Consider the following 25,979-nt stretch of genomic DNA (forward strand, 5'->3'; position numbering starts at 1 on the left):
CAGGGTCAGAGGTAAGAGCATCCCAGGCACAGGGACAGCCTGCTCTTTAAATGCACATGTGTGCAAGGACCAGGAAGTGGGCCAGAACCCTAAGGTGTGAAGCTTAGGGAAGGGGTTAGGTTGGGGAGAAAGGCAGGAAGGGCCCAGGTTGTGCTGAGGAGGCCAATACTGGCTGGATAAAAGGAAAGGCATCCTGATGAGGAGAGCTGTCCAATGGACCACTGACTGCCCTGGGAGTGGCCATAACCCTAACATGACAACTCACATTTTTACACAATAAAGTTACAACAGCCCTGTAAGGTAGGTGGTGTAACTATTGCTATTCCCATGCCACAGATGAGGAACGTGAAACTCTGCACAGTAAAGAGGTTTGCTCACGAGCCAGGCCACTCTAACTGCAAGGGCAGCATGGGGAACTGCACCTCCCTGGCCCCTGCCATCACACCATGCTGCCTTCTGGGAAATGGGAAGCATCCTCATATTGGTGCAGATGAAGGAGAGTGGGGATAAGCATGTGTCAGGGGGATTAGAGGAACGCTTTAAGACTGACAAACCTTTATTACCCTGTCTTGTTTAAGCTTCAGAACAACCTTATGAGAAGTGCTGGGGGCGGAGCCAAGATGGCGGAGTAGAAAGACGCACATACACATAGCTCCGAACTCACAACCCATAGAACATCTACAAAAAAGTAACTCATGGCGAATTCTGCACCCAGAGGCCACAGAACATTGGAGCGAGGGAGATTTCTGTTCCAGAGAGACTTGCAAACCTCTCGCAAAAGGTCCTTCGCGCCGCGGACTGGGAGCTGAGTACAGCCCTGCCGCGGCCGCGGCACCGAGAGGAAAAGATCTGAGCGGGCTTCAGGGATGGAATCTCCAGCAGCCACGCGGGTCTCTCCACCCACAGGTGATGGGGGTCGGTGAGAGGGTCTCTTTGGCGGGTCGAGAGGGGAGTGGGGTGCCCCCATAACTCAGGCCCCCTCGGGAGGCAACAGCAGGGAGCAGACCGGGGCTCCCCAAGCAGGCAGGAGCCTGGATCCATTGTTGAAGGTCTCTACATAAACCCCCTGAGGGAACTGAGCCTGAGAGGCTGCCCTGCCCCCACCAGAGCAGCTGAACTTAATCTCATACTGAATAGCAACCCTGCCCCCGCCAAAAGCCCTGAGGCTGGAAGCAGCATTTGAATCTCAGACCCCAAATGCTGGCTGGGAGGATCAGGAGGTGAGGTGGGCGTGAGGAAAATATTCAGAGGTCAAGTCACTGGCTGGGAAAATGCCCAGAAAAGGGAAAAGAAATAAGACTATAGAAGGTTACTTTCTTGGGGAACAGGCATTTCCTCCCTTCCTTTCTGATGAGGAAGAACAATGCTTACTATCAGGCAAAGACACAGAAATCAAGGCCTCTATATCCCAGCCCACTCAATGGCCTCAGGCCATAGAAGAGCTCATAGAAAATCAAGTTAGAGAGGTGGAAAAGAAGCTGGGAAGAGAAATGAGAGACATGCAGTCAAAGCATGAACAGCAGATCAGCTCCCTGCTAAAGGAGACCCAAAAAAATGCTGAAGAAAATAACACCTTGAAAAATAGGCTAACTCAATTGGCAAAAGAGGTTAAGAAGCCAATGAGGAGAAGAATGCTTTCAAAAGCAGAATTAGCCAAATGGAAAAGGAGATTCAAAAGCTCACTGAAGAAAATAATTCTTTCAAAATTAGAATGGAACAGATGGAGGCTAATGACTTTATGAGAAACCAAGAAATCACAAAACAAAACCAAAAGAATGAAAAAATGGAAGATAATGTGAAATATCTCATTGGAAAAACAACTGACCTGGAGAATAGATCCAGGAGAGACAATTTAAAAATTATGGGCCTACCTGAAAGCCAGGATCAAAAAAAGAGCCTAGACATCATCTTTCATGAAATTATCAAGGAAAACTGCCCTGAGCTTCTAGAACCAGAGGGCAAAATAAGTATTCGAGAAGTGCTGTGGGTATTTTACAAAAAAGGAAACTGAGGCTCAGAGGGGTCCCTTGCCTCTGGTCACAGAGCATTTGAATCTAGGTCTTTCTGATCCCAGGTTTAGTTCTTGGTCTACACGTGGTCAGCACTCAATAAATATATCTTGACTGATTTCCAGAAAGGGAGAATTCAGACATTATCACCAGTAATAGAAAACAACCTGTGATGAAAAAGACTTGACAAATGAGGGGGCAAGAAGGCCCCTGGAGTCATAATCACTAGTAGGTGACAGCCCAAGATGAATAATGTGGTCCCCCCCACCGAGAAGCTAGTGTCACAATGCCGGCTTATGAAAAGCGGGCTTGTTCTCTGGGAGGCCGAGCATGGCAGTGGAGATGGCAGGGTAGACAAAGGGCAAACAGAGAGCAGCACAATCTGCCGAAGGAGGTGGTGGGGGCAGTGTGTGAGCCCTTATCTTACCTTCTGGGACAGACGAGGCAGAGCTAGGTCAATATTTTCTAAGTGTCCAAAAGTGCAAGCAAAGCCTCCAGTCAGCTGGTCAGCTCCCTCCACAGTGCTACCCAGGCCTCTCCACAGAGTGGGAAAAACCCTTCCTTGTCAGAACTGGAGCTCCCTGCAGCTCAGATCTAAGGTCTGGGTTCCTTTTCTCAGGGTTTCCCCTAAAGTGCCCAATGTTTGATCTCCTAGGACGCAGGGACATGGATTTTCTGGTCTGTGTCTCCAGGGACTCCACAGAGAAGGGTCCCTTTTTAGCTTTCTCAGACCTGCAACCAGGACCTCTAAGAGGCTGTGTTTGACATCACAACGAAAGCAAACTTTCATATGAGGGAATTAAAAAACAGATGAAAGGCCTGAAAACCCTCAACCCAAAAATCTCAGAGCTGGAAGAAATGTGAGAACAGAGACAGATAGCCTGCTATATCTGGAACTGTCACAGCAATCATCTTATCCTGTACTTACAGAGTAGGAAGAATTGGACCCAGAGGGATTATGGGATTAGCCCAAGGTCACACAATGAATTAATGGTGGAACCAAGACTAGTCCCCAATCCAGGATTATTTCCATTACCCCTGGAGCTGCCTTATCTGCATTTTCCACAAAACCTAGCATTGGATCTGCAGAGAAAAGGTACTCAAGAAAAAGTTGTCAAACACAGTACATCTGATGCCAGTGCAGAGGGCTAGCTAGCCCCTTGTCCCAAATCCACACTCTGGTCACAGTTCTAGGTCTAGTCATAGGGCTGAACAGAAAGCTGGCTCCCAAACAAGACAGAGGTTGCACAAAAACCCTTTGGGCCTCAGTCCACAATGCTGGGCAATGCAACAAGACCCTTGAGAAGGCTGAATGAATCATGAAAAGTTTTTTTGTTGTGCCCCCCTATCCCCCAAGGGGATTCTAGCCCCTGAGTCAGCTAAAACCAAGTGCTCTGACAAGGCCTCAACAACAGCATGGGAAGAGCTGGTTGGAAAGTTGGTTTATGGGAAGGCTAGTGATTCGTACTTTTAAATTCCACCAAGAGTAATGATTATTTCTCTAGGCCACTGACATTTCCCACAGTTCAGAGGGGCCACTTTAATTTGGGAAAAAATGGAATTTCATCCTGTCCCAGAGCCCACAGCTCTTGAGTAAAATACATGATGGGAGCTGGTGAGTCATTCATTCCTGTTCCTGGAAAAGGAGGGGACAGAGGAACGACAGAGAGGCAGTGACAAATGCAAACATGGAGGCTGGGGAGAAAAAACGGGGAGATAGCACATGCTGAAGTGGAAAGACACAGAGATTTGAGGAGAGATGGAGACACCCAACAGAGCATTAGGGAGCCTTTAGGAAGTGTTAGGATTAAGCAAGAGGAATGCAAATTCAAGCTCCTCAGGGAGCTGACTGGGGGAAGACACCACATAAAGGAGGTGACACAAAGTGGAGAGGAAGGACAAGGAGATAGCAAGGAAGGGGCTTTGAGGTCTGGGTCCCAGCAAGGTGAGGTGAAAGCTCGTTTGTCAGAAGCAGGGAGCCTAGAGGCAAAGTTTAAATGGATCAGACCAGAGCTGATCCTGGGAGGATCTTCTGGAGTTCCTGGCGCTATCATCTGGTACATTAGCTATCCTTCCTTCCAATTTTGTGGCACCCCCACCTTTGTCTACATCACTAACAATGCTCAACAACACATAACCAAGGACAGTCAGAGGCCAGAGGCACTTCATTAGAGACTCTTTACTAAAACGACATCAAGTTATGAACAGCTAGCTACTCTTTGGGCCCAGTTGTTCAGACAGTTTCATAGTACCTGTCTAAGGAGGCCAGATATGACCTGTTCTGGATGGTTCTTGAGACAAAGCTGATGGTTCCAATCACCACTTCTTACCACTTCTTTGTACAGATGGTGATAAACTACCTCTTTGAGAAAAGATGAGGATTTCAATAACAAAAGGAACTCCTGAGATGAGAATTCCCTCTGCTAATGTGGAGATTGTAACCATCTCTAACCTAATGGACAAGACCTGCTGACTGACCTGAGGGATACAAAGAGTTTAAAAGATTTACTCAAGGTCACAGAGCAACTAATGTCAGAAGTGGAATCAGAGTCTAGGTTTTTCTGCCTTGAAGTCCATTACGCTGCCTGCAATACAAGACTAGCTTCTTTAATAATACATTCTAGATATTCCCAGAAATCAAAGTCTGGCTCATGATCCTATAGCTAGCAGACTCCAATCCCTTCCCTTTTTAAAAAATAGACACCTACCCTTCTCCAGTTATAGAGTACTGCTCCATTCTCCCCAATCCTTTAAGGACTACTGAGAGGGAGTGGCTTAGCAATCCCCTTTGCCAACTGTTGAGGACATCACTTGGGCCTGGATGATGTGAATTCACATTAAGACTTGGGTTCTGAAGCTGACTCTGCCACTTACTAGCTCAATTACTTTGGGAAATTCATTGCCTGGGCCTTACTGTCCTCATCTGCTTAAGACAGAGTAGGGTTGATGATCTCACTTGTCTTTCCTAGTTCCAAATCTTATGAACAGATAGATAGAAAGGGAGGGAAAAACATGCAGCCAGAAAGAGAGAGGGGGGCAGCATGGTGCAGTGGCTCTTTGAAGGGGTGCTCATCATTCTGTAGGACCCCATCATGCCATCCCATTCCCAGACCTCCATTTAAGGAGGGAGCTGACCTCAGAACATCTCATTTCTCACCTGGTAGCACCACTGACTGCTCCACAATGCCCACATGTAGGGAGGACACCTTCCTCCTTGTGTATGTTGGCTTCCCCCATAAGACTGGATGCTTCTTGAGGGCAGAGCCTGTCTTTCTTTCCCTTATGTGCATGCCCAGCCCTTAGAATAGTGCCTGGCACATAAATGATGCTAAGTAAATGTACACTGAATTGAAAAAGTCTCTCTTTACAACTCAAGATGCCTTTTAAATAGGTATGGCATCCATAAATCTGTGATGTTTGCATTTTGCAAAGAAGTGCAACTTCTGCAACTAGTCTTCTTCTGCTCCTGTTTCTTCCCCCTAGTCTTTCACATGGCATCTAGGAACTATTCCTGATGCACAGTTCTAACTGTGGACACTGCTCTTCCAAAAAGGCCTGAGTTCAAATACTGCCTCAGACAATTACTAGCTGTGTGACCCTGTAAGGGCAAGTCACTTAACTTCTGCCTTCCTTGGTTTCCTCAACTGTGAAATGGGGATAATAAAAATACTTACCTCCCAAGGTTGGTAGATAAAAAGGTAACATTTTCAAAGTGCTTTGCAAACCTTAAGGCATTACATAAATGCAGCTATTGCTAACAACAACAACCAAGTGCAAGCCTTTGATCCTGACATTCAAGGCCCTCCACAATCTAGCTATGCATCACTCACATGACCTGCTGTTGCATGCTACATGATACACCAAAGCCTATTACTTGTCATGCCATTTCTGTCCTTACTAGTTGTTTCCACACACTGACTCATGTTATCCCCCATGGACCCACACCCACTCATGTTGGCCTGTTAAAATTTCTTCTTTCAAGCATCCAGCTGTGGTACAATCTCCTTTATGAAGCCTTCCCTCATCCAACGTCCCCTGTTCCACCACAGCCAGAGTGAATGTTCACAGGCACAGAGACTGAGAGATGGAAAAGGATGAGTCAGCATGGTCTAGAGGAGAGAACGCTGACTCTGGAGACAGAGGCTCCAGAGGGAAATCCTGCCTCTGAGGATTATGTGACTTTGAGCCACTGTCTTCATCTTTAAAATGAGGGAGTGGGCTGAGATAGCATCTGAGATCTTTCTAGCTTTAGAAATTATAACCCACTGATCTGAGGGGCCATCTGGTCAAATATCTTCACTTTACAGATGAGAAGTACAAGGTTCCGGAGAGTTTTGTGAACTTACCACCATCACAGGGGCAAAGTCCTAACTCGAACCTAGGTTATGTTATTTCAGATGCAAGATGTAATCTTTCCTTCAAATTTTTCATAACACTTGGTGTGGCCCTTTTTGCTTCTTTCTTCTCCATCACATTTTGGAGTCTCAGAATTATCCTCAACTCTTCCCTTTCCCTTGCTCCTCTACATCCAATCAGCTGACAAGTCTTGGTGATGCTATCTCCATGCCACCCCCTACATCCCTCCCCTTCTCTTCATTCAGTCAGGTTTCAGCCCTCCTGATCTCTCACCTCAACCACAACTGTAGCCACCTCCTGATTGGTCTCCCTGTTTCCAGTCTCTTCTTTTCCACATCCTCCACAGAGCTATGTTAGAAATCCTGCAGAATCTGGCTTCCACCTACTTAGCCAAGTTTATTTCCTTTCACACACTCTCTACTCTAGTCCATTAGGTGATTCCATACATGATAAAATATCCTCTGCCTCTATTATTGCCCACATCTGGAATACACTTCATGTTCTCTTTGGATTCCTCCTGAAAGCCCAGGTACCACACCTTCCTTCATGAAGTCTTCCTGATCATTCCACTCCTCAATGGTGTCTACTTCTCTGAGATCACATTGCATTACTTTTAGATATTTCTGAATCTGTTTTTCTGTGTACATATTATAGTCTACCAACCCCCTACCCCTATGTAAGCTCTCTGGAGGCAAGAAATCTTATTTCTTATGCTTATGTATGTCAAGTAGTTCTTTGTCTATAGTAGGGGCTTAATAAGTATTTGCTGAACTGAATATCTATGTACATATCTAATTACGCCCCTTCATTAAATTGCAATTTTTTTATGAGACCCAGAGAAGCCATCTACTGGACCCTGTCTCTGCATTCTCATCACCTAATGTACACAGAAGGTACTTAAGGAATGCTTGATGACTTGGACTCATTGATCTAGATTTCTGCACTGTCTTCATGGGAAAAAGGAGATATGTGTATATGTGGATACATATACACAAGTCTCCAAGGATACCTTTGGAATAGCTTCTCTCCAAATGGTCAGCTGACCCAGCCATGACATATCCTGGTTCTGCGGGGCACCCTTACTGCTCAGGCAGCCCTGGCTGACTCAAGCAAGATCAGGCAGAGGAGGAAAAAGGCCTTTGGGTAGGGGGCAGGAAGACTGGAATCAATGGAGGCTGGGGTTACTGTCGATTATTTATCAAGTCCTGTGCACCAGGAGATCTGGCAGATTTTCAGGGAAGCTAAAATTATGCTTTATTTTCAGACCATGAATTTTAGTCACATCTATCTCCCTAAGGTCACTAGGCTAGTGAAGGAACTTTAAAATTAGATCCTCTGTGACTGGAAGGATGGTGAAGGGATCGTAGCAGCCCCTCTGGGAGGTACCACCTATTTAGAAATAGTCACTAGAGCAGCTTTATTTGAAGATACAAAAATATCTGCTGGTGTTAGCTTTAAGTAACAAGTAGAGAAACTAAAAGAGAAAATGAAACCATTGAGATTTCTGCTTGGAAAGGAACATTGTAGTGGAGAACAATGAATAGAGGGAGATGTACAGAGAGAGAGAGAAGGGGAAAGAGAAAGAAGGAAGGGGGGAGAGACAAAGACAGAGAGCTGATTTGATCTTTCAAAAAAGGAACTAACCCAGTCTTCACTGGTAAGTTAGAGCCTGGTCCCCTGTTTGTTCTTTCAACTGGGAAATGATATATGTGAATATGGCCTAGCACATAAGAGCCAATGAACAAATGCTTGCTGACTGACTGATTGACTGCTATAGAGGCCCACCTGTTTATGCATAGCCACATAAGATATTCTCCTACTCAGGTAAGAGTTCATAGGTCGCATATTTGAATCCATCATTTCTGGGGGGAAAGAAAACCGATATTTACACACAATAGCAAAGCTGGGGGCAAAAGGGACTGCATAGGTCTTTTGCCAGCCTGTCTACTAGGGAATCAAACAGAGGAAAATGGAAAGAAAATGTCACTACTGGCTGTTTCCAAAGTTTGAGAAAAGGCGCATGACATGCTCCAAATTCTGTTAGGGCCAGAGGAAGAACAGATGACTTTCCCAAAGTCTACACAGGCAAGAACTTCAGACCAAATGGAAGGCATGGGATTAATTGTATTGGTCATATGGTGCCCAGTCAGGGTGAATCAATCAGGGAAAGATGGAAGCCAGGTCTGGTACCAAAGGAGAAGATAGTTGTGCTGTTCCTGGAACAAGACCCTCCATGTCTGGGCTCTGGGCTGCCCCCATGCTTGGAAGGCCCTCCCTCCTCATCTCCACCTCCTGCCTTCTTCCTGTCCCAGCTAACCTCTCACCTTCTATGAGAGGCCTTTCTCAATCTGGCTTAATTCTAGTGCTTTCCCTCTGTTGATTATTCCCAATCTGTCTTGAATACAGCTTGTTTGGACACTGCTATCTGAATGCTTCTCTAATTGGATTGTGAGCTATTCAAGAAGAGGAACCATCTTTTGCCTTTCTTTGTATCTCTAGAACTTAGCAGAGTGTCTGGCACACAGTGGGTCCTTAATAAATATTTTCTAACTGACTAATCATCGTACCAGCCTGCAAGCTGAAGGAAGAGGAAAGGGCAATGGTGATGACATCGAAAGCAGAGAGAGGCAAATTGAGGTGAACCTAAATGTTGCTGACCTGTTCTACTAGTGAAGAGGATCTGTGGATCTGTAGGATCTAGGTCTGCACATGGGCCTGGGCACATTGACAACACAGAAGCAGAAGCCAGGTTTAAAGGGAACTGAGAGAATGACCCAAAAGAAGATGGAGGGGGTGGGAGGAAAACTTTAGGGAAAGGTCAAGGAAAACAACTTCAAATGAGTCAGTTTGGTGTTCTTGGTGCAGGCGCTGACAAGGCAGGGGGCTCCCCCTCATTGAGGCTTTGCAAGAAGCAGCTAGATAGCTACTCAATGGGGGTGTTGGAGAGGTGACTGTGGTTCATGGCACCAGGAGGTCTGCATCATACTGGGGGCCCCCCTGAGCTCAGCCCAGGAGCCCTTCACTTAACAGCTCACTTGGCTAGGCCATCTCAAAGGGGCCATGCAGCCACAGGCCACAACCCAGAAACATTAAGCAGCTACGAAATTTATGAATGTTCAGAAAATTATCTGGCTTTTTTTGCTGGTGTTTTCCAAAATTCTGCTACAGTATTCTACCCCATGACCTCCTACAGTAGGGGATTACCTTACTAATCTCTGGCCACTGTCCTTCCTTAGTTTATGTCCTCAAGTGCCCCCAGCTGGTTGCCTAACCTCCACTTTGGTCAGTCTGTCTCTTCAGAGGGTGGGATGAGCTTCTTCCCTAGACCCTGTTACCAGACTCTACTCCAAGGCAGATATCAGAATTCAGAGGAAGGAGAACTAAACTGAGAATCTGGAGTCCTGGGCTAGAGTTCCAGAGCTCTGCCGATCACTTAAGTACATAATCCTGGATGACTCACTTTACTACTCTAGGCCTCAGTTTCCTTATCTGTAAAATGGGGACAATAATGCTTACACTTCCTATCTCTCTCACAGGGTTATTTGGACGAAAGCACTTTATAAATCATAAAGCATTATAGAAAAGGGAATTTTATTATTACAAAATGCCAGACTTCAAATAAAACTGCCTGTGGCTTCTTTACAACATGTATGTACACACACACACACACACACACACACACACACACACACACACACACATTTTCTGCAGGATTTTGTTTGTTTCATTTTTAACTAGATAAAAGGGTCATAGGCATTACAATTGCAAGGGATCTTGGAGAACAAGTTCAACTTCCTTTCTTCAGTAGGTGAGTGAGGAACCTGAGATCCTAAGAAGTGAAATGACTTGCCAAGGTTGGGTTTGAATCTTAGCCCTGTGCCTGGCATCGTGTAAGCACCTTAATACATGGCTGGTGGCTATCTGTGTGTAACCCTGGCATCCTTAGGGACCTTAGATGACCTGGATGGACCTTTCCCAGCTGCAGAGTTGGGATTGACAGATGCCGACAGATAGAACAATGACCCTGAATATTACTCCAGGGCTAGCTCTGGGCCAGTTCTAGGCCAACTGTACATAGAGCAGGAAGAGAGCAGCACACAGTCATAGGTGAGACCCAGTCCTGCCAGAGTACAAACATTCTGAGATAGGATCCTTCTGTCTCCATACTGCTGACACTCCTCCCTTCACACATGCCCTCTTACACACATAAAAAAGAAGCTGAGATTTCTGAAATGAATTTAACTAGCAAGAGGGGTGGGGGCAGGAGAGAAGAGCTAACAGACAACATACTTCAGGGACTATGAGAACGATAAATTACAAAGCCAAGAAATATGATCTTAAGATAGTCCAAATATAATCATAGGAGTCACATATTCTTAAGTTATGATGTCCCTTTTCTATGAGTATCTAGGATTGGCCTCATCCGGAGCAGCCTCTACAATCCTTTGACAACATTCCCTTAAAGAGGGGTTCCTCCAGCAACTCCCTTTAGGTAATTCTTGCAGGGGTTGGGACCCTGCAACCTTGAGGACGCATGTGGCCCTCTAGGTCCTCAGGTGTAGCCCTTTGACTGAGTCCAAGTTTTACAGAACAAATTCTTTTATTAAGGGGATTTGTTCCATGAAGTCTGGATTCAGTCAAAGGGCCATACATGAGAAGCCAGAAGGTCACATGTGACTTCGGGTCACAGGTTCCCCACTCCTGGGACTCTAGGGTAAAGCTGTGAACACTGATGCCATGTATACTCTACCTACATCAGGCAGGCACAATGAACTACCTGGGTAGTTCTAGGGAAGGCAGAGAAGGGGAGAAGGGAATAAATGTTTATCTAGATCCCACTATGTGCCAGGCACTGAGCTAAGAGCACTTAACAAATATTACCTTATTTGATCCTCACAACAATTCCCATTTTATAGTTGAGCGAACTAAGACAGACAGAAGTTAAATGACTTGCCCAGGATCACACAGCTAGGAAGTATCTGAGGTCAAATTTGAATCCAGGACTTCCTGACCTCAGGCCTAGCACACTATCCACTGTACCACCTAGCTGCCTATCAGGGCCAAGGTGGAGACAGGGACACAAAGGTGGAGAAGAGGAGACTGGGCCACGGCTGGAGTACAATACAGAACAAGCCAAGAAGCACTAATGAGGACATCAGGAGGGAGAATGCTGAAAGAACAGAAAACACAACTGAGCAGATCACACATTATGTACACACTAGCCCAGGAGCCAGGAACACAAGCCAAATCAATCACTGGCAGAAGTCAAGGGGTCAAGGAAGCAGAGAATGAATGACAGCCCGTAGAACACAACTTGACAGCAGGATGACAGTTGGACAAGCTCAACACCCTGGCAGAAAGTCTGAGGTTGCCATGTCCTTTCCCTGCCCCCTTCTGTTCCCTGAAAGGGAAATGCTGTCCAGGGATGGTTCCCCCACAGCTGAGTTCTTTCTGTCACCAAGTAGCTGGAGAAATGGCAGGGGTCACGTGATGCTGAGCTCTGACTCACACCAAAATGACTACACGGGTAAGGAACACACTGGAGACCCAAAAGGATCTGACATGGAAGACAATAAGCCAAGAGCTATGTATAAACCAGCTGTATGCAGGGTAAACTGAAAAGACTGGATGAAGGGAAGGTACCAGAATGAAGGGGTCTGGGGAAAGGCATCCTGCAGAAGGGGGAGTTTTAGCTGGGACCTGAAGGAGGCAGAGATGAGAAGGGAGAGTAGTCCAGGCAGGGGGGCAGCCAGAGAAGATGTAAAGAGAAGTAAGAAGAGCCAAGAAAATGGCTGACATAGACTGGCTATTGTGGGGGGGGAAGGGGGTGACCTAAGGCACCTATTGACCTCGGAGTTTTATAGTCTTACAGATCAAGTGCTAGAAGAAACCTCAGGGATCATCTTGCTGCTCCATCCAGGATGTAAGCATCCTGAAGACAGGGTTTGTTCCTGCCTTGCTCTGGATCCCCTCATAGAAAACTGACCAGTGAAGACAAAGTGTCCTCTTGCCCCAGGTCACTGAGGCAATCTGCGAGTGTGGGTCCTTGGATTCCACACCCAGCACGCCATCTCTCAGTGCCAAGGAGATAATGTATTTAAACTTTTTGCAGGCTCCAGCATACCAGAAATGTCTGCTCCTATGATTTTGGCTATTATTAGCCCAACTTGATTTTACCAATGAGAAAACACAGCCTTGGAGAGGTAACATGACTTGCGCATTGACTGTCATAGAAATATTAAGTGTCAGAGCAGTCACTGAAACCCACGTGTCTGGACACCAAATCCATAGTACCTCCCTGACAACATTCTGCTGCCTCTTCCTTGGCACAAAAGAAAGGCAAGAAGAACTGGTAGACAATGAAGTATTACAGAAATGTATGAATGAATGAAGTAGCACTTATTTATTAAGAGCTTTCTATGTGCCCAGCACTGTGCTAAGAGCAGGGGACACAGAGAAAAAAGGGTAGACGGTATTCTGCTCAAGAAATTTACACTCTATTTGGGACAGACAACACATAAAAGAGAATCCACCTACTGGGCCAACATTAGAGAGGGCTGGGAGTCCTAAGAGCTCAGTAGGAAGGAGGATGGTGAGGCCTAAAAGTCCTTAGTTTGCCTAACTAGTGAAGCTAATTGTGCCAGGGAATTTGAGGGCACAGAAGCAGGGAAGACAATGAGAAGTGGTGCTCCTCCTCAGAAGGAACAGAGCTGCTGACTTCCATCTAAGTCAAACCCTGCGAGCAGCTAAGCAGATGAGGCAAAAAGAATGGTGCCCAGTTCAAGGCCAGGGGAAAAACAGCAACAGAAGTCATTTATAAAATGGCTTAACTTTACAAAGCAGTCTCTTTAGAAGAACCCAGTGGGGGTAAGCACTACAAGTACAATTCCTGATTTACACAGGAGTAAACTGAGGCTCAGAGGGAAGAACTACATTCAACTCAATCCAACCAACATTTACCACACTCCAACTATGTAGAGCAGAGATGTCAAGCCAGTGTGGCCCAACCAGATTAAAATGTGATCGGGAAATGTTTAAGAAAATAAACAAAAATACAAAACAATGAAGATGTTGCAGTTTCAAGGTGTGTTTCAAAGAATTCTGAGTCAGATCACTTCTAATCCAAGTATAGGCATTTATTGAGGGTTGACACTCCTTAGAAGCAGGCTAGGTTCCAAGAGGAACCAGGAGCTTAGTAAAACAACACAGGCAAATTTATAGTGTATTGATGCTGATTACACAACAGAAATTATGACTATTAAAAAGGCAGGAGGGGTTTGTTAAGGGATTAGGTAATAAGAGCGAGGTCCCTTCTATGGTTCAATAGTCAAGCATCTTGGTCATGCTGCTTTCTGACTAGCTAACTATTGTGGTCCTGTCTGGTTAAGATGGATAGTTAGGTACTGTAGTCCTATCTTGGGCTAAATGGATGATGTGACGGTGGTTGAGTACAAGAACACAGCTGTTCAATTATGTGAATTGGATCTGGGGGCAGTGGCTGTATTGAGTTTGAGGGCCTGTGGCATGGTTAAAGTCAAATTTTGTGGTTAAATCAGATCATATCTGCTATTCAGTGGGGCCCATAAAGAGGTTAGAGTGTTGGGGCTGGGGGGCAGCTCTATTAGGATTCCATCAAAGATAAAGTTAATTTATAGTTTTCTATGTCAATATGAGGCCTATAAGACTTGATACCACTGGTATAGATGATAACTTGCTGGTTGCTAGGGATACAAAGACTTTTTTAAATTATATAATTCTTATCCCAAAGAAGCTTATGTTAGTAGGAAAATAAGATATGTATACAAATGGCTATGATACACTTACAAGAAAGAAGTTAAACCAAGTAGGAGGACAGACTTAAGGGGAAGGGAAAACTTCTGAGAAGGACTCAAGGAAGGCATCATGGGAAAGGTGGCACCTGAGCAAGTGGCTCTGAAAGTAGAGGAGAGGGAGAGTGGTTCTCCTCACATGGGAAATGCAGGAGATGTAAAAACAAATAATTATAGAATCAGGTAGGCACAAATGCGTGGAGGAACAACGAAGGAGCCTAGCTTGGCTGCTGCTGCTGCTCTTGGTTCTTCATTCTTGAAGAGGACCATGATGTCAGGAAGGTGATACCATGATATCCAAGTGAACTGGACTGAAGCGAGGTAGGGCTGTGCAAAGTCACCAGCCTCACTTTCTCCTCCAGAGCCATCTGGACTTTTCAAACTAAAGTCTTTAACAGGTCTGTTTGACTGAGACATCACCCATTCAGTGATAAAGGCATAAAAAAATGAGGCAAAGAATGGCCTCTTTAAAAAAAAATATTAGATCCAGAAAGTGAAGAACCTCAGGGTTTCTGGTCAAAACAGAAACAACTGTTATTTACATTCATTCTGAGCCAATCAGGGCCCAAATAGCGACCAAGTAGGGCTTGGTCTAGAACCAGAGTGATTTGGGGTTAAGGCTGGTATTTAAGAAAAAAAATACAAAACAAAAAAAAATTTCAGAGATTAAAATTTATATTCCTTTTGGGCAGATCACAGGCAGGTAAGGGTGTGATACACTATGTAGAGAGAAAGGGAAGGAAAGAAGGAAGGAAGGAAGCAAGGAAAGAAGGAAGGAAGGGAAGAAGGGAGGGAGGGAGAGAGGGAGGGAGGGAGGGAGGGAGGAAGGAAGGAAGGAAGAAAGGAAGGAAGGAAGGAAGGGAGGGAAGGAGGGTTGCCCAACTAGAAACTTGGTCCCTAGTGACCAGCTCCTTCTCTACTCACACAGGTTACTATTTGTCCTTGGCTCTCGAAGATGACGACAACATCAGGGAGGTGATGTCATGATATGCAAGTGAATTATTTTTAAATGAGGGACGGCAAAGTCACCAGCCTCATTTTCTCCTCTGGAGCCCTCTAAGTCCATTGGTTAGATGTAGATTAGGAGATATATAATACATAAAGAGGAGTAGCTTGAGATAAGTCTGGATAGATAGCCTGGAGATAAACTGGAGATAGAGAGCCTTGAAAGTCAGACTAAAGAGTTTGAAGCTGAAGCTGTAGGCACCATGGAACCATTGAAGGGTTCTGAGATAGGAGGTAATATCTTAAGAAGATCCTTCAGCAATATGTGGAAGATAGAATAAAGAGAGGAGACTAGTGTCATGGAGACCAGTGACAGAGTTATCACAACAGTCTGGGCTAGAGGTCATGGAGGTCTAAAATACAACAGTAATGGTGGGAATGGGGAGGGGGAGCGATAAGACATAGAAGGAGACTTGAGAAAGTCATAGAATTGAACCTTCCATTTGACCAAGAAAGTTCCTAAGGCTCCAAAGGGATAAGTAACTCAGTGAATGTCATATCACTGGTAATAGGCAAAGGAGAAGTTTTTCAATTTCCACAGGCAGTGTTCTTCCCAGGCAAATGCCCTCCCAATTCTAAGTGTTGGGATAGAACACTGGAGCCTTGATTCAAAACCACAAGTTCAGGTAACACTTCATCCTGCAGCTACAAATCCTCTGGGTTAGGCCTATGGCATGAGTTTCCAGAGAAGATTTCACAACTGGGAAAAATCATTTCCTCTATCTAAAATTGGTTATCAATCTATAAGGGACTTTGACAAGTAAGACAATCACTTCAGGACATGACTGGGCAACAGAGATCATGCTGAAGTCTTGCCCAAGCACCTGATAATGTTTAATATAAAATTTTGGAATAATCTCTTTGTTCTCTCTGAAGTAAACTCAGAGAATGCCTTTCCTATGTCAGCAAAAGCCAGCCAAGGCCGACTCTACACTCCTTAAGGAGACTTTTAACCTAAGACACTATATCTTGAATAATGAGACTTTCCTTTGAAACTTATTATCTGTAGACACATACTATGTTATGGCATATTAATGGTAAAGAAAATATAGACATCTTAGGTCATAATTTCTATTGAACATTGTTTACCCTTTTCTATGTCAATTATCTGTTTAGGGGAGGAAGCCTGCCACTTACTAGTGGTGGGGTTTCTTTCCTTATCACCGAGACATATGCTTACCCAGCCTGAAATCCCAAGGCCTGACCAACATTGCTTTGTTAATTGTCCAGTCTTACTGAATTTATGGTTTGCTTAATTAGGAGAGTTTCTTTCTCACGGCAAAATGTATATAAGCCAGAAGATTTCTGCACTGGGTAGCCAGAACATTTCTGGCTCCATAATGCATTATGTTACCGTTGTCTTTAATAGGGAATTGATTAATTAATTAAATCATAAAATGTATGCATTTAGCCTGTTGCCTTTTCTTAACAAAGTTTTCAGGTCAACACACCCTACAAAGTCAACCAAACTAGGTCTCTGAATATGGACATGGGACTCTGACACAAGGAGAAAGTCTAGGAAGGAGCTGAGGCTTAGGGAGTACACTATTTATGTGATCTCTGCTGAAAAGAATATCTCATTTTCCCTTTCAAAAGCAACACCACCAATTAAAGTCATCCAGCAAAGAGTAACAAATGAGACTCCAAAAGATGAGTACGGGGGGGGGGGGGGGGGGGGGGGGTTGGCGCTGGGTGAGTGTCCCCGGAGGCATTCAGAAAAGACCATCCACATTGTTTCCAAAAGCAAAAGGCAAGCCTGGTTAAAAGTCCCCAAAATCTTGGGGGCTAGGGCAGGGTGAACTTACCTGAGGAAAATCACCATTTTTTGGTAAGAAGCTGGCAGAGCCCACAGATGCATAGTTTGCGTCCAGGCAATGTTGTCTGTTGATGGAATCTGGGTAAGGGTAGGAAGGGGCAGTCATGTATGGCCTGAGGAGAGAAAAGAAAATAGGTGACTATAATAGCCTCCCTGAAGGCACTGCTTTCAGAATTACCAGAGACCAAGGCACTGTGTGCGTATCATTGGTAGTTCTAGTCTGGTCAATAATTAATGGCCAACACTTCTTTAAGAGGGACACGGACAAGCTGAAGTAAATCCAAGAGGGTTACCAGTGTGGGAAAGGGCAGAAGACTAGGTCTGAGGATCATCAGCTGAAAAAACAGGAATATTTAACCTAGAGCAGAGTTCACTTAACCCTCCTATTTTGCCACCCATATCCAGCTGCAAAGGTCTGTTAATTCTGTTGTTTTTCAGGCATGTCTGACTCTCCATGACCCCATCTGGGGTTTTCTTGACAAAGATACTTAAGTGGCTGGCTATTTCTGAATCCAGTTCATTTTACACATGAGGAAACTGAGACAAACAGGGTTAAAGGACTTGCCTGGAGTCACCCTGCTAGTAAGTGTCTGAGGCCAGATTTGAACTTCAGAAGAGGTTTCCTGACTCCAGGCCCAGCACTTTATCCACCTAGTTATCCACTGACAATTCTCCCTACAAAATGTAACTTACATTCAATTGACCCTACTTTGGGTTTTCAATTTTTCTCCCAAAGAACTGAAATCACATCCCAATGAATTTTCCAACCTCCAACTCTGTCCTCAACCATCCATCCTCTCTACACTGCCTGAGTAATCTTCAGGAACAACAAGTCCTCTGGACATCACTCCTCTACTCACAAACACCCAGTGGCTCTCCATTTCTATCAAACACAGTATCAGCTCCTGATCCTAGCATTCCAGGTTCTCCACAACCTGACACCCAGCTTCCCTTGCCTAGTTTCACAACCTGGTTCCTTTAAAGAATCACCTCCAATGGCTCTGTTCAAACAGAAACACTCTTTGTCCCTGGTTCTGGTCTTACCCTCTCCAGTCTCCATCCCTCTGCTCACATGGTTTGACCCACCAATCAGTCAATAATCATTCACTAACTGTTCCTTATGTGTCAGATATCACACTGAGTGCTGGGGAATAGAAAGAAAAGTGGTCCCAATCCCTGCCCTCAATGAGTTCCCATTCCAGCGGGAGAAACAACATGCATGACCACGCATACACAAAACACAAAGTAAATACTAGATAATTTCGGAGGGGGAGACAATATTTCCCAAGACTTGGAAGGTGCCATCATCAAACTCCCACTTTCTCCATCTACTGAAGGCCTTCTCCTCCTACAAAGCCACCTCAGGTACAACTCCCTCCTTGCAGATGTCACTAATTTCTTCAAACTCCCCCACCCCGCCCCAGTATAAAATGATCTCTCTGCACTCGCACTTCTTATAGTAGATTGTCTGCACATCTATTCAACACTTACTTACTTCTTAAGAATATCACAGTTATGTTTACATTTATCTGTCCTGCCTATTAGAGAGATAAGTTCCTCAGAGCTATAGACACCACTGGTGGAGGTATAAATTAGTCCAACCACTTTAAACAAACAATTAAGAATTATGCTAATAAAATACTAATAAAATGTTCATCCCCTCAATCCTGAGATCCCACTGCTAGACACAGACTCTAAGGAAGTCAATGAAAAAAAGAAAGGTCCCAGAGACACAACAATATTTATAGTAGCACTTTCTGTATGAGCAAAGAACTAGAAACAAGGGAGATCTTTTATCTTTTGGGCAATATGGCTGTTCGCCCCACCTCTACTCTAGCAAAACGTTAAAAGTCACACCAGGCCAAACAATGATCAAGAAATCTAATGAGAAACTATAGTGTGATTCCATTCCAAAACTGCATAAAAAGCCAGTCAAAAACCCTTTGGCAATAAGAAAGGGATTTCCACCAAAGTCAGCACCATTAAAGCCAGGGAAACAAGCCATCAAGTCTCCTGGCAGGACCAGAGATGGTCTAGAGCCTCTGCATCTGAAGGCAGCAAGAGGTCCCCCAGAAAACCAACAGTGACAACAGATGTCACCAGAAGCAGCAGCTACTGGTAAGGACTATGATATGCCAGGGTTATGAGGCCCTAAGACTCCATTAGAGGACCCTAAAGATCCAGGGCTTTAAACCTCAAAGATCTAAAAGGCCCTTTTATGAGCAGGGGTCAGTGCAGGACCTCAGGTTAAGAAGAAACAGAGGGTCAACCTTCCCAACCAAAAGCGGGGCAGGAGTAGATGCTAGATCTGCTACAAAATCCATCAAAGCTGTAGAAACGAGTAAAACGAAAATCTCAACCACTATGAAGAATTACTGTAGATACAAAGGTAGCAAAAAAAAAAAAATCAAGAAAAGGTAATTATTGTTCTCCCTGAAAACCATGATTAAAAAACTCCAAACTTTAGACACAACATTTCAAGCAATTACAAGCAAAAACTACCCAGGTCTATTAGAACTAGATAGCAAAGTGAAAAAGTAAAAGAAACTTCAGAAGGAAAAGTCCCAAGAATGTCATAAAGAAAATCCAGTTTCCTCACCAATGAAAAAAATATTACAAGCATCAAAAAAAGAGTTCAAATATCAAAGAACCATAGTTAGAACCACATAAGATCTGGTAGCTTCAACAATAAATAAGAGGAGAGCTTGGAATACAATACCCAAAAGGAAGAGGGCATGGGCTTATAGGTAAGAATAACTTAATAACCCTACAGGGGGAAAATAAGCAAATAGAGGACTCCCAAGGATTTCTGATGAAAAGACCAGTGCTATATAAAACCTATAAAACAAATAAAAGAATCAAGAGAAATCTAGAAAAGTAAATTCAGGAAGAGACTGTATAATGAAGGAGGGCTAACATTTTAATGGGGGAGAAAAAATAAACGTCTCATCACAACCTGTATGTCTTCAAAATACAATGAGGAAGACTAAGAATTAAAAAATCAGAGGACCTTGGGGTAGAATGGTTCTTTTCTGAGGGTTAAAATAGGGAAAAGAGAAGGGAAGGTGGAAAGATTATAACAGTGTAAAAAGAAAGAAGAAGAGGGATGAAATTTGATTTTTCTCATATTTGGGGTATGTAAGATGAGCATATAAACTGAGAGGAAAGAATGGGAGTAGCAGGTATCACATAAAGCCCATTCATCTGACATAGACAAAAGAAGGCTAAACAATACATACACACACACGTATGTGCACGCACACACAATTTGATGTGGAAATATATCAAATTCAATAAGGAAATAACTGGGGATTCATAAAGGGATGGAGTGATTAAGAGTGAAAATAATATTAAGGAGGAAAAAGTTGCAAAACAACAATCTTGTTTCTACAACTTCCTGATCTTACAGAAGGAATTAAAAAAGAAAAGAACTGGAACCTATGGGGTGTCGATCAACTGGGAAATGGCTGAATAAATCATGGTACATAAATATAATGGAAACTCACTGCTCTTTAATAACTGATGAGATCTTTTCAAAGATTCCTGGAAGGTAGGAACTGAGGCTGAGTGAAGTAAGCAGCGCCAGAAATACAATTTACAGTCAAGAAAAACAACTTGACTTCAGAACTATGAGCAGAGTTGTGACAAATCTTACCTCCATGGGACCTAAAATGAAGCATGTTACCCTTTTCCACACAGAGAGGTAACAGATTCACGATGCACAAAGGAAAACACATTTCTGTGGATGGTAGCTATGTGAATGAATTTTGCTTGACTATGTTTACGTGTTATCAGGGGTTTCTCCCGGTTGCTGCCGGGTCTTTTGGGGGGGGTGGGGGTGGCCAACAGTCATACCCAACAAAATGGGTCATTTTAAAAGATGAGTAGAAGACAAAAAAAGGAAATTGAGTTTTGAAAGTAATGCATGAAGCATGTAACATTTTTTTTTAAACAAGCAAAATGAAGACTCACTTTCAAATACATTTCTCTTTTTTGGTGTTCCACTATGTAGACAGCAATGTTCATTGTGGGGGTGTCTAAGTTCAGAATCAATAGAATAAATTAAAAGGGCACAAAGGAAAGTACCATCAATTAGGGAATTATTAAATAAAGTATAGTACACAGAAGTGATGGAATAACAGTGCAATAACAGAAAATGAAAATGAAAACTACAAAGAAGCAAGTAGAAAAACAATATGCACAATGATTACAAAAATGTAAATGGAAAGAAAAACAACAAAAATCTTGAAATCAAGTCTATAAAATTATACTGACCAAACTTGGCCCCAAAGAAGAGCTATGAAAGTGCACTTCCCTGCATTTTCTATAGTCGAGCTGGCTGACTATGGATGTGGAATACATCATGGAAGCCTTGGTTATCTGGTGATAAATTTTGTTACAAATTCCCTCCCCCCACTTTAGTCTTGGTATGTTCTCTCAGAGGCAGGGATAAACTGAGAAATGCAGATGATGTAAAAATAAAAGATATCAGTAAAAATTTACATTTAAAAAAGAGAAGATCCTTGAGACAAATGTTGGTGTTATTTATACCTTTGTATCCCCAGTACGATGCCTTGCAAAAAAAAGGCACTAAATAAATGTTTGCTGAATTGAGGGATATAAGCATTTGTCTTTCACTACATAAAATCCCTTCATGTAAATGAGGGATAAAGCTTTAGAGAACAGGATCTGAAGCAAAGGATATAAGTCAAATGCTTTTTTCCTTATAAAAAATGCTGTTAAAACCTAACAGGACCATGTATTGTCTACACCTCTAAGGCAAGTATAGAATAGTGAGGGTGTGATCAGCTGTAGAATCATTTTCAAAAGCTTATGGGTCCTCCTCATTTTCTCAGCAAAGATACCCTCCAAAAAAGCAAATAGCTTTCTGACAAAGAATTAGAGAGATAAGAAAGCAAGGATATGTATTAGTTGGTCCTGATGTTGTTCTGGGTCTCTTTCCTGAGGAGATAGGGTTACTATTAACATGGATGATCTTTCCCATTCTTGTGGAATTTTTCCCTCTCTAAGATATCTTGAAAAAGAATCAGTGAGTACACCCCTCATATGTCATATACGTTACATCATATACAATATGGATTGACTCTGCTTGTGCTCTCATGACTTCTTTTCCCTGAGCACTATTTCTACTTCCTCATATACAGTCTCTGGGGTACTGTGGTAGATATGTACTATGGGGTACTGTGGTGGATATTACTATGGTAATACTATGGTATTAGAACTGAAATGTGGTCTTTCCTCAATCACCAATGACATGGTCAGTCATCAATAAACATTTAGTGAACACTACGTGCCAAGCCCTGTGCTAAGCTTTAGGAATACTCCAAAAGGCAAAAACATGGTCTCACATTCTTATGGGGAAGACAACATACAAACAACTAGGTACATAAAAGATATAAACAGCGTAAACTGAATGTACTACCATGGGTGAAGGGGGAAAGAAAGAGGAGAGAGACATGAAAGACATCGGTAAAGTCCTATTGCATAAGGTGGATTTGAGCCAAGTCTTGAACGAAGTCAGGAAAGCCAGTAGGTGGAGGAGGGGGACCATTCTAGACATGCGGAATAGGGAGTGAAAAAGCACCAAGTCCAGAGATGGACTGTTGTGTGTGCAGAAGAGTGAAGAACACTGTCAATCTGAAATAGCAAAAACTAGGATCTTTAACCAGGGCAAGGGAATTGTGATTCAGAGCACCACACAGCACAGAAGTCCTGGAGTGCCCAGGAGGGGCAGAGGGGACAGGGTTTAAACAACAACAGGGAGTCTAATGGAAGGCATAGCCTTGCAAAACTGTTACATAAGTTGCTTTGCATAACAACAGAAAGTCCATAGACGTGGCAGGGGACCCTTGGGAGTGGTGAGGCTCCGGGTGTGGCAACAGGGAGTTTCCAGAGATAGCCTAAGATTGTCTCAAACCAGTTATCACCAAACCTGCTCCAATCACAGGGGCAGGGGCAGGTAGCCCCCAGAGGGTTGCATTCAACAGCACCAATTCTTTGTATCTAACACTTAGCCCAGTGCCTGGTCAGCACACAGATGGCGCTTAATAAATGTTGACTGACCTACTCCCTAAAAGCAAAGTCTAACAACAGAAAAGTAAGAAGGGGCCAGGTTGTGAAAAGAGCACTGAATGCTAGAGTATTCCTATGTGATCCTGGAATTGACTGAGTAGGTCATATGTACAAAAATATTTATAGCAGCTCTTTTTGTGGTGGCTAAGAATTAGAAACTGAGGGGATGCCCATCCATTGGGGAATGGCTGAACAAGTTTTGGCATAAGAACATAATGGAATACTACTGTTCCATAAGAAATGACGAGCAGGTAGGTTTCAGAAAAACCTGGAAAGACTTACAGGAACCGATGTGGAAGTGAGCAGAACCAGGAGAACACTGTACACAGTAATGGCAACACTGTGTGATGATCAACTTTGACAGACTTAGCTCTTCTCAGTAATACGATGATCCAAGACAATTCCAAAAGATTCATGATGGAAAATGCTCTCCACACCCAGGGAAAGATCTATGGAGTCTGAATCAGATAGAAGCTTTACTATTCTCTCTCTCTTTTTCTCTATTGTGCTTTTCCCCTTTTGTTCTGATTCTTCTTTCACAACATGACTAATGTGGAAATATGTTTAACATAATTGTACATATGTAGCCTATGTCAGATTACTTGCTGTCTTGGGGGGCAGGTTTAGAACTCAAAATGTTGAAATCTATCTTTTACATGCAATTGGAAAAAAATAAAATACTATTAAGTGGAAAAAAATAAATTAAAAAAGAGAGGGAAAAAAGTTCACTTGCGAGAAGAAGAAAAAGAAATGCTGGTAGACCCATTCCATTCTGTGTCTATTTCCTGTCCTTCCAAGCTCTTCAATAAATTCTCTTTGGATGATATGGCATAACTAAGTCATATGTCAAGTTTACTGAGACTCATTTTCCCCACTACTGCTTTTCACTGTTTCTGAGGCCAGACCACTCTGTAATCTTCTACCAGTCACCTCTGGAACACTTGGCAAATAAGCTTGCAGACTAAATTGGTTTTGTCCCTAGCTCTCCCCCTGGGTAAGGTGGTGATAATCAGAATCAGTATGTTTACTTTCACCCAGTTAGCTGGTGATGTGTCTCTGTATTAAGCCAGGATGATCCTCAGCCAACAGAACTACATTCAAAGCTTTTACTTTCCTATTTGGTGTGAATAAATGAATAAAAAGTATATTAAGCATTTACTAAGTACTACTCTATGGGTGGGGACACAAATAAAAAAGCTAAATAATTCCAGCCCTGAAGAATCTCGCCTTCTAAAGGAAGAGACATGGGGTAGTGGGGAGCGGGGGAGAAGAGATGTCCTGGGAAGTCACCGGAAGAACAGTACGGCAGTGCCTTTTCCAGAGGCACTGGTAGCACATGACACAAATACCAACATTTGTTCCACTGTATGTCTTTGAATGAGAGACTTATAAGTACATAATTATATATTATATAATAATTTAAATTATATAATAAATATATTTTTACAATTATATAATGAAGTTTCCCAATTTTACCTAAGCAATAAATTATTCCAGACCTTCAAGATAATTTATATCTTTACATAAAATAATATCTTACATCATTTATATAGCTATACCAGCATCGCAATAAACTTATGCCAAACAAAAGCTTTTTTCTAAGACCGTTTTTATCTGAACATGCCAACATATAGCAGAAAATTAGATGCACTTGATGGAATTATAACAGCAAATACAATTTAAAGGAAATAAATCTGTAACATTTATGAAGCTCAATGTTGAAAAAAGTAAAACTTTTTTTTTGTTTGGTTCTTTGGATACTGCATGATTTAGTAAATTAAAAAGGCCATTCAGGAAGCCATTTTCCACATAAGGATGGCCTTTTATGTTCATTCACATGGATGAGGTACAATTTCTTCAATAAATTCAGTAAGAATTGTTATGGGACAAAATGAACATTCAAGTAAAAAACACTAGAAAACAAAACACAAAATCCTTCATTAGCATATTGGTATCAAAACACATTTACACAACATTTTGAAAATCCTATAAATGCTTGTGAATGTTAAAAATTGTTTTAGCATGCAACTGGAAATTAAACTACACAGGCAATGGAGTATAGAAATCTATTTTGCCCTACAGGAAAATAGAGGGGAAGGGGGATGGAAGAAGGGGGGGTAATAGAAGGGAGGACAGACTGGAGGAAGAGGTGGATGGGATGCATGCTGTCCTGGGGTGAGGGTGGGGAGAGATGAGGAGAAAATTTTAAATTCAAATTTTTGTGAAAGTAAATGTTAAGAACTGAAAATTATGTATTTAAAAAAAAAAAGAACCCTGGGTCATCTTCACACCTCAGTGAGGCATCACTGTGAAGAAAATTTTAAAACAAACAAAAACCCTGAATAAAGAAGACTTGCATTGCTATAGCACATAACGCATAATTCAAAACTATCTAGTATCAAACTAAAAACCCAAAAACCTTCCATTAGCTTTAGCTCCATACACCACGAAGGCATCCAGTTATCCAGACAGGTCACCTCACCACGTGCCTGCTGCTGCGTCTTGACCTGTTCCACCCCACCTGGACCAGCATCCTCCACACTGAGGGCTTCCTGAATCTATGCCCCACATAATGGAAAAGTTAATCCACTCATGTGTGGAGTTCCTTTTCTAGTGTCTAATTCAGATGAGTGATGAATGAGTATGCAAGGCTAAACTAGCCCCCTTTATCTCCTGCCTGGCTCTAGACATCACCAGTCTGTTTCAGTTTCCCATCCCATCCAGCTACCCTGGGCACATGCTGCGTACCATGGACCTATTCAATCTCATATCACCCCAGCTTTCCACCTCTCCAAACAAAACTACTTTCCCTAGGTAACTCCTGTCTATATGTGGTCTTTTCTTATTACAATATGAGTTCCTTGAGGTCAG

General features: G+C 43.0%; 1 protein-coding gene across 2 annotated transcripts in view; it reads right to left on the reverse strand.

The window, feature by feature from the left end:
* Positions 1–25,979, reverse strand: part of SBNO2 (strawberry notch homolog 2) — a 226,517-nt gene that overhangs the window by 101,903 nt on the left and 98,635 nt on the right. For both annotated transcript variants that reach the window (XM_072601358.1, XM_072601357.1), the window contains exon 4: positions 17,005–17,128. In XM_072601358.1, coding sequence (XP_072457459.1) covers positions 17,005–17,128 — 124 coding nt within the window. The remainder of the gene's footprint in view (positions 1–17,004; positions 17,129–25,979) is intronic.

The sequence above is a fragment of the Notamacropus eugenii genome, chromosome 4 (genome assembly GCF_028372415.1).
Source record: "Notamacropus eugenii isolate mMacEug1 chromosome 4, mMacEug1.pri_v2, whole genome shotgun sequence".
In the NCBI taxonomy this organism is placed as follows: Eukaryota; Metazoa; Chordata; class Mammalia; order Diprotodontia; family Macropodidae; genus Notamacropus; species Notamacropus eugenii.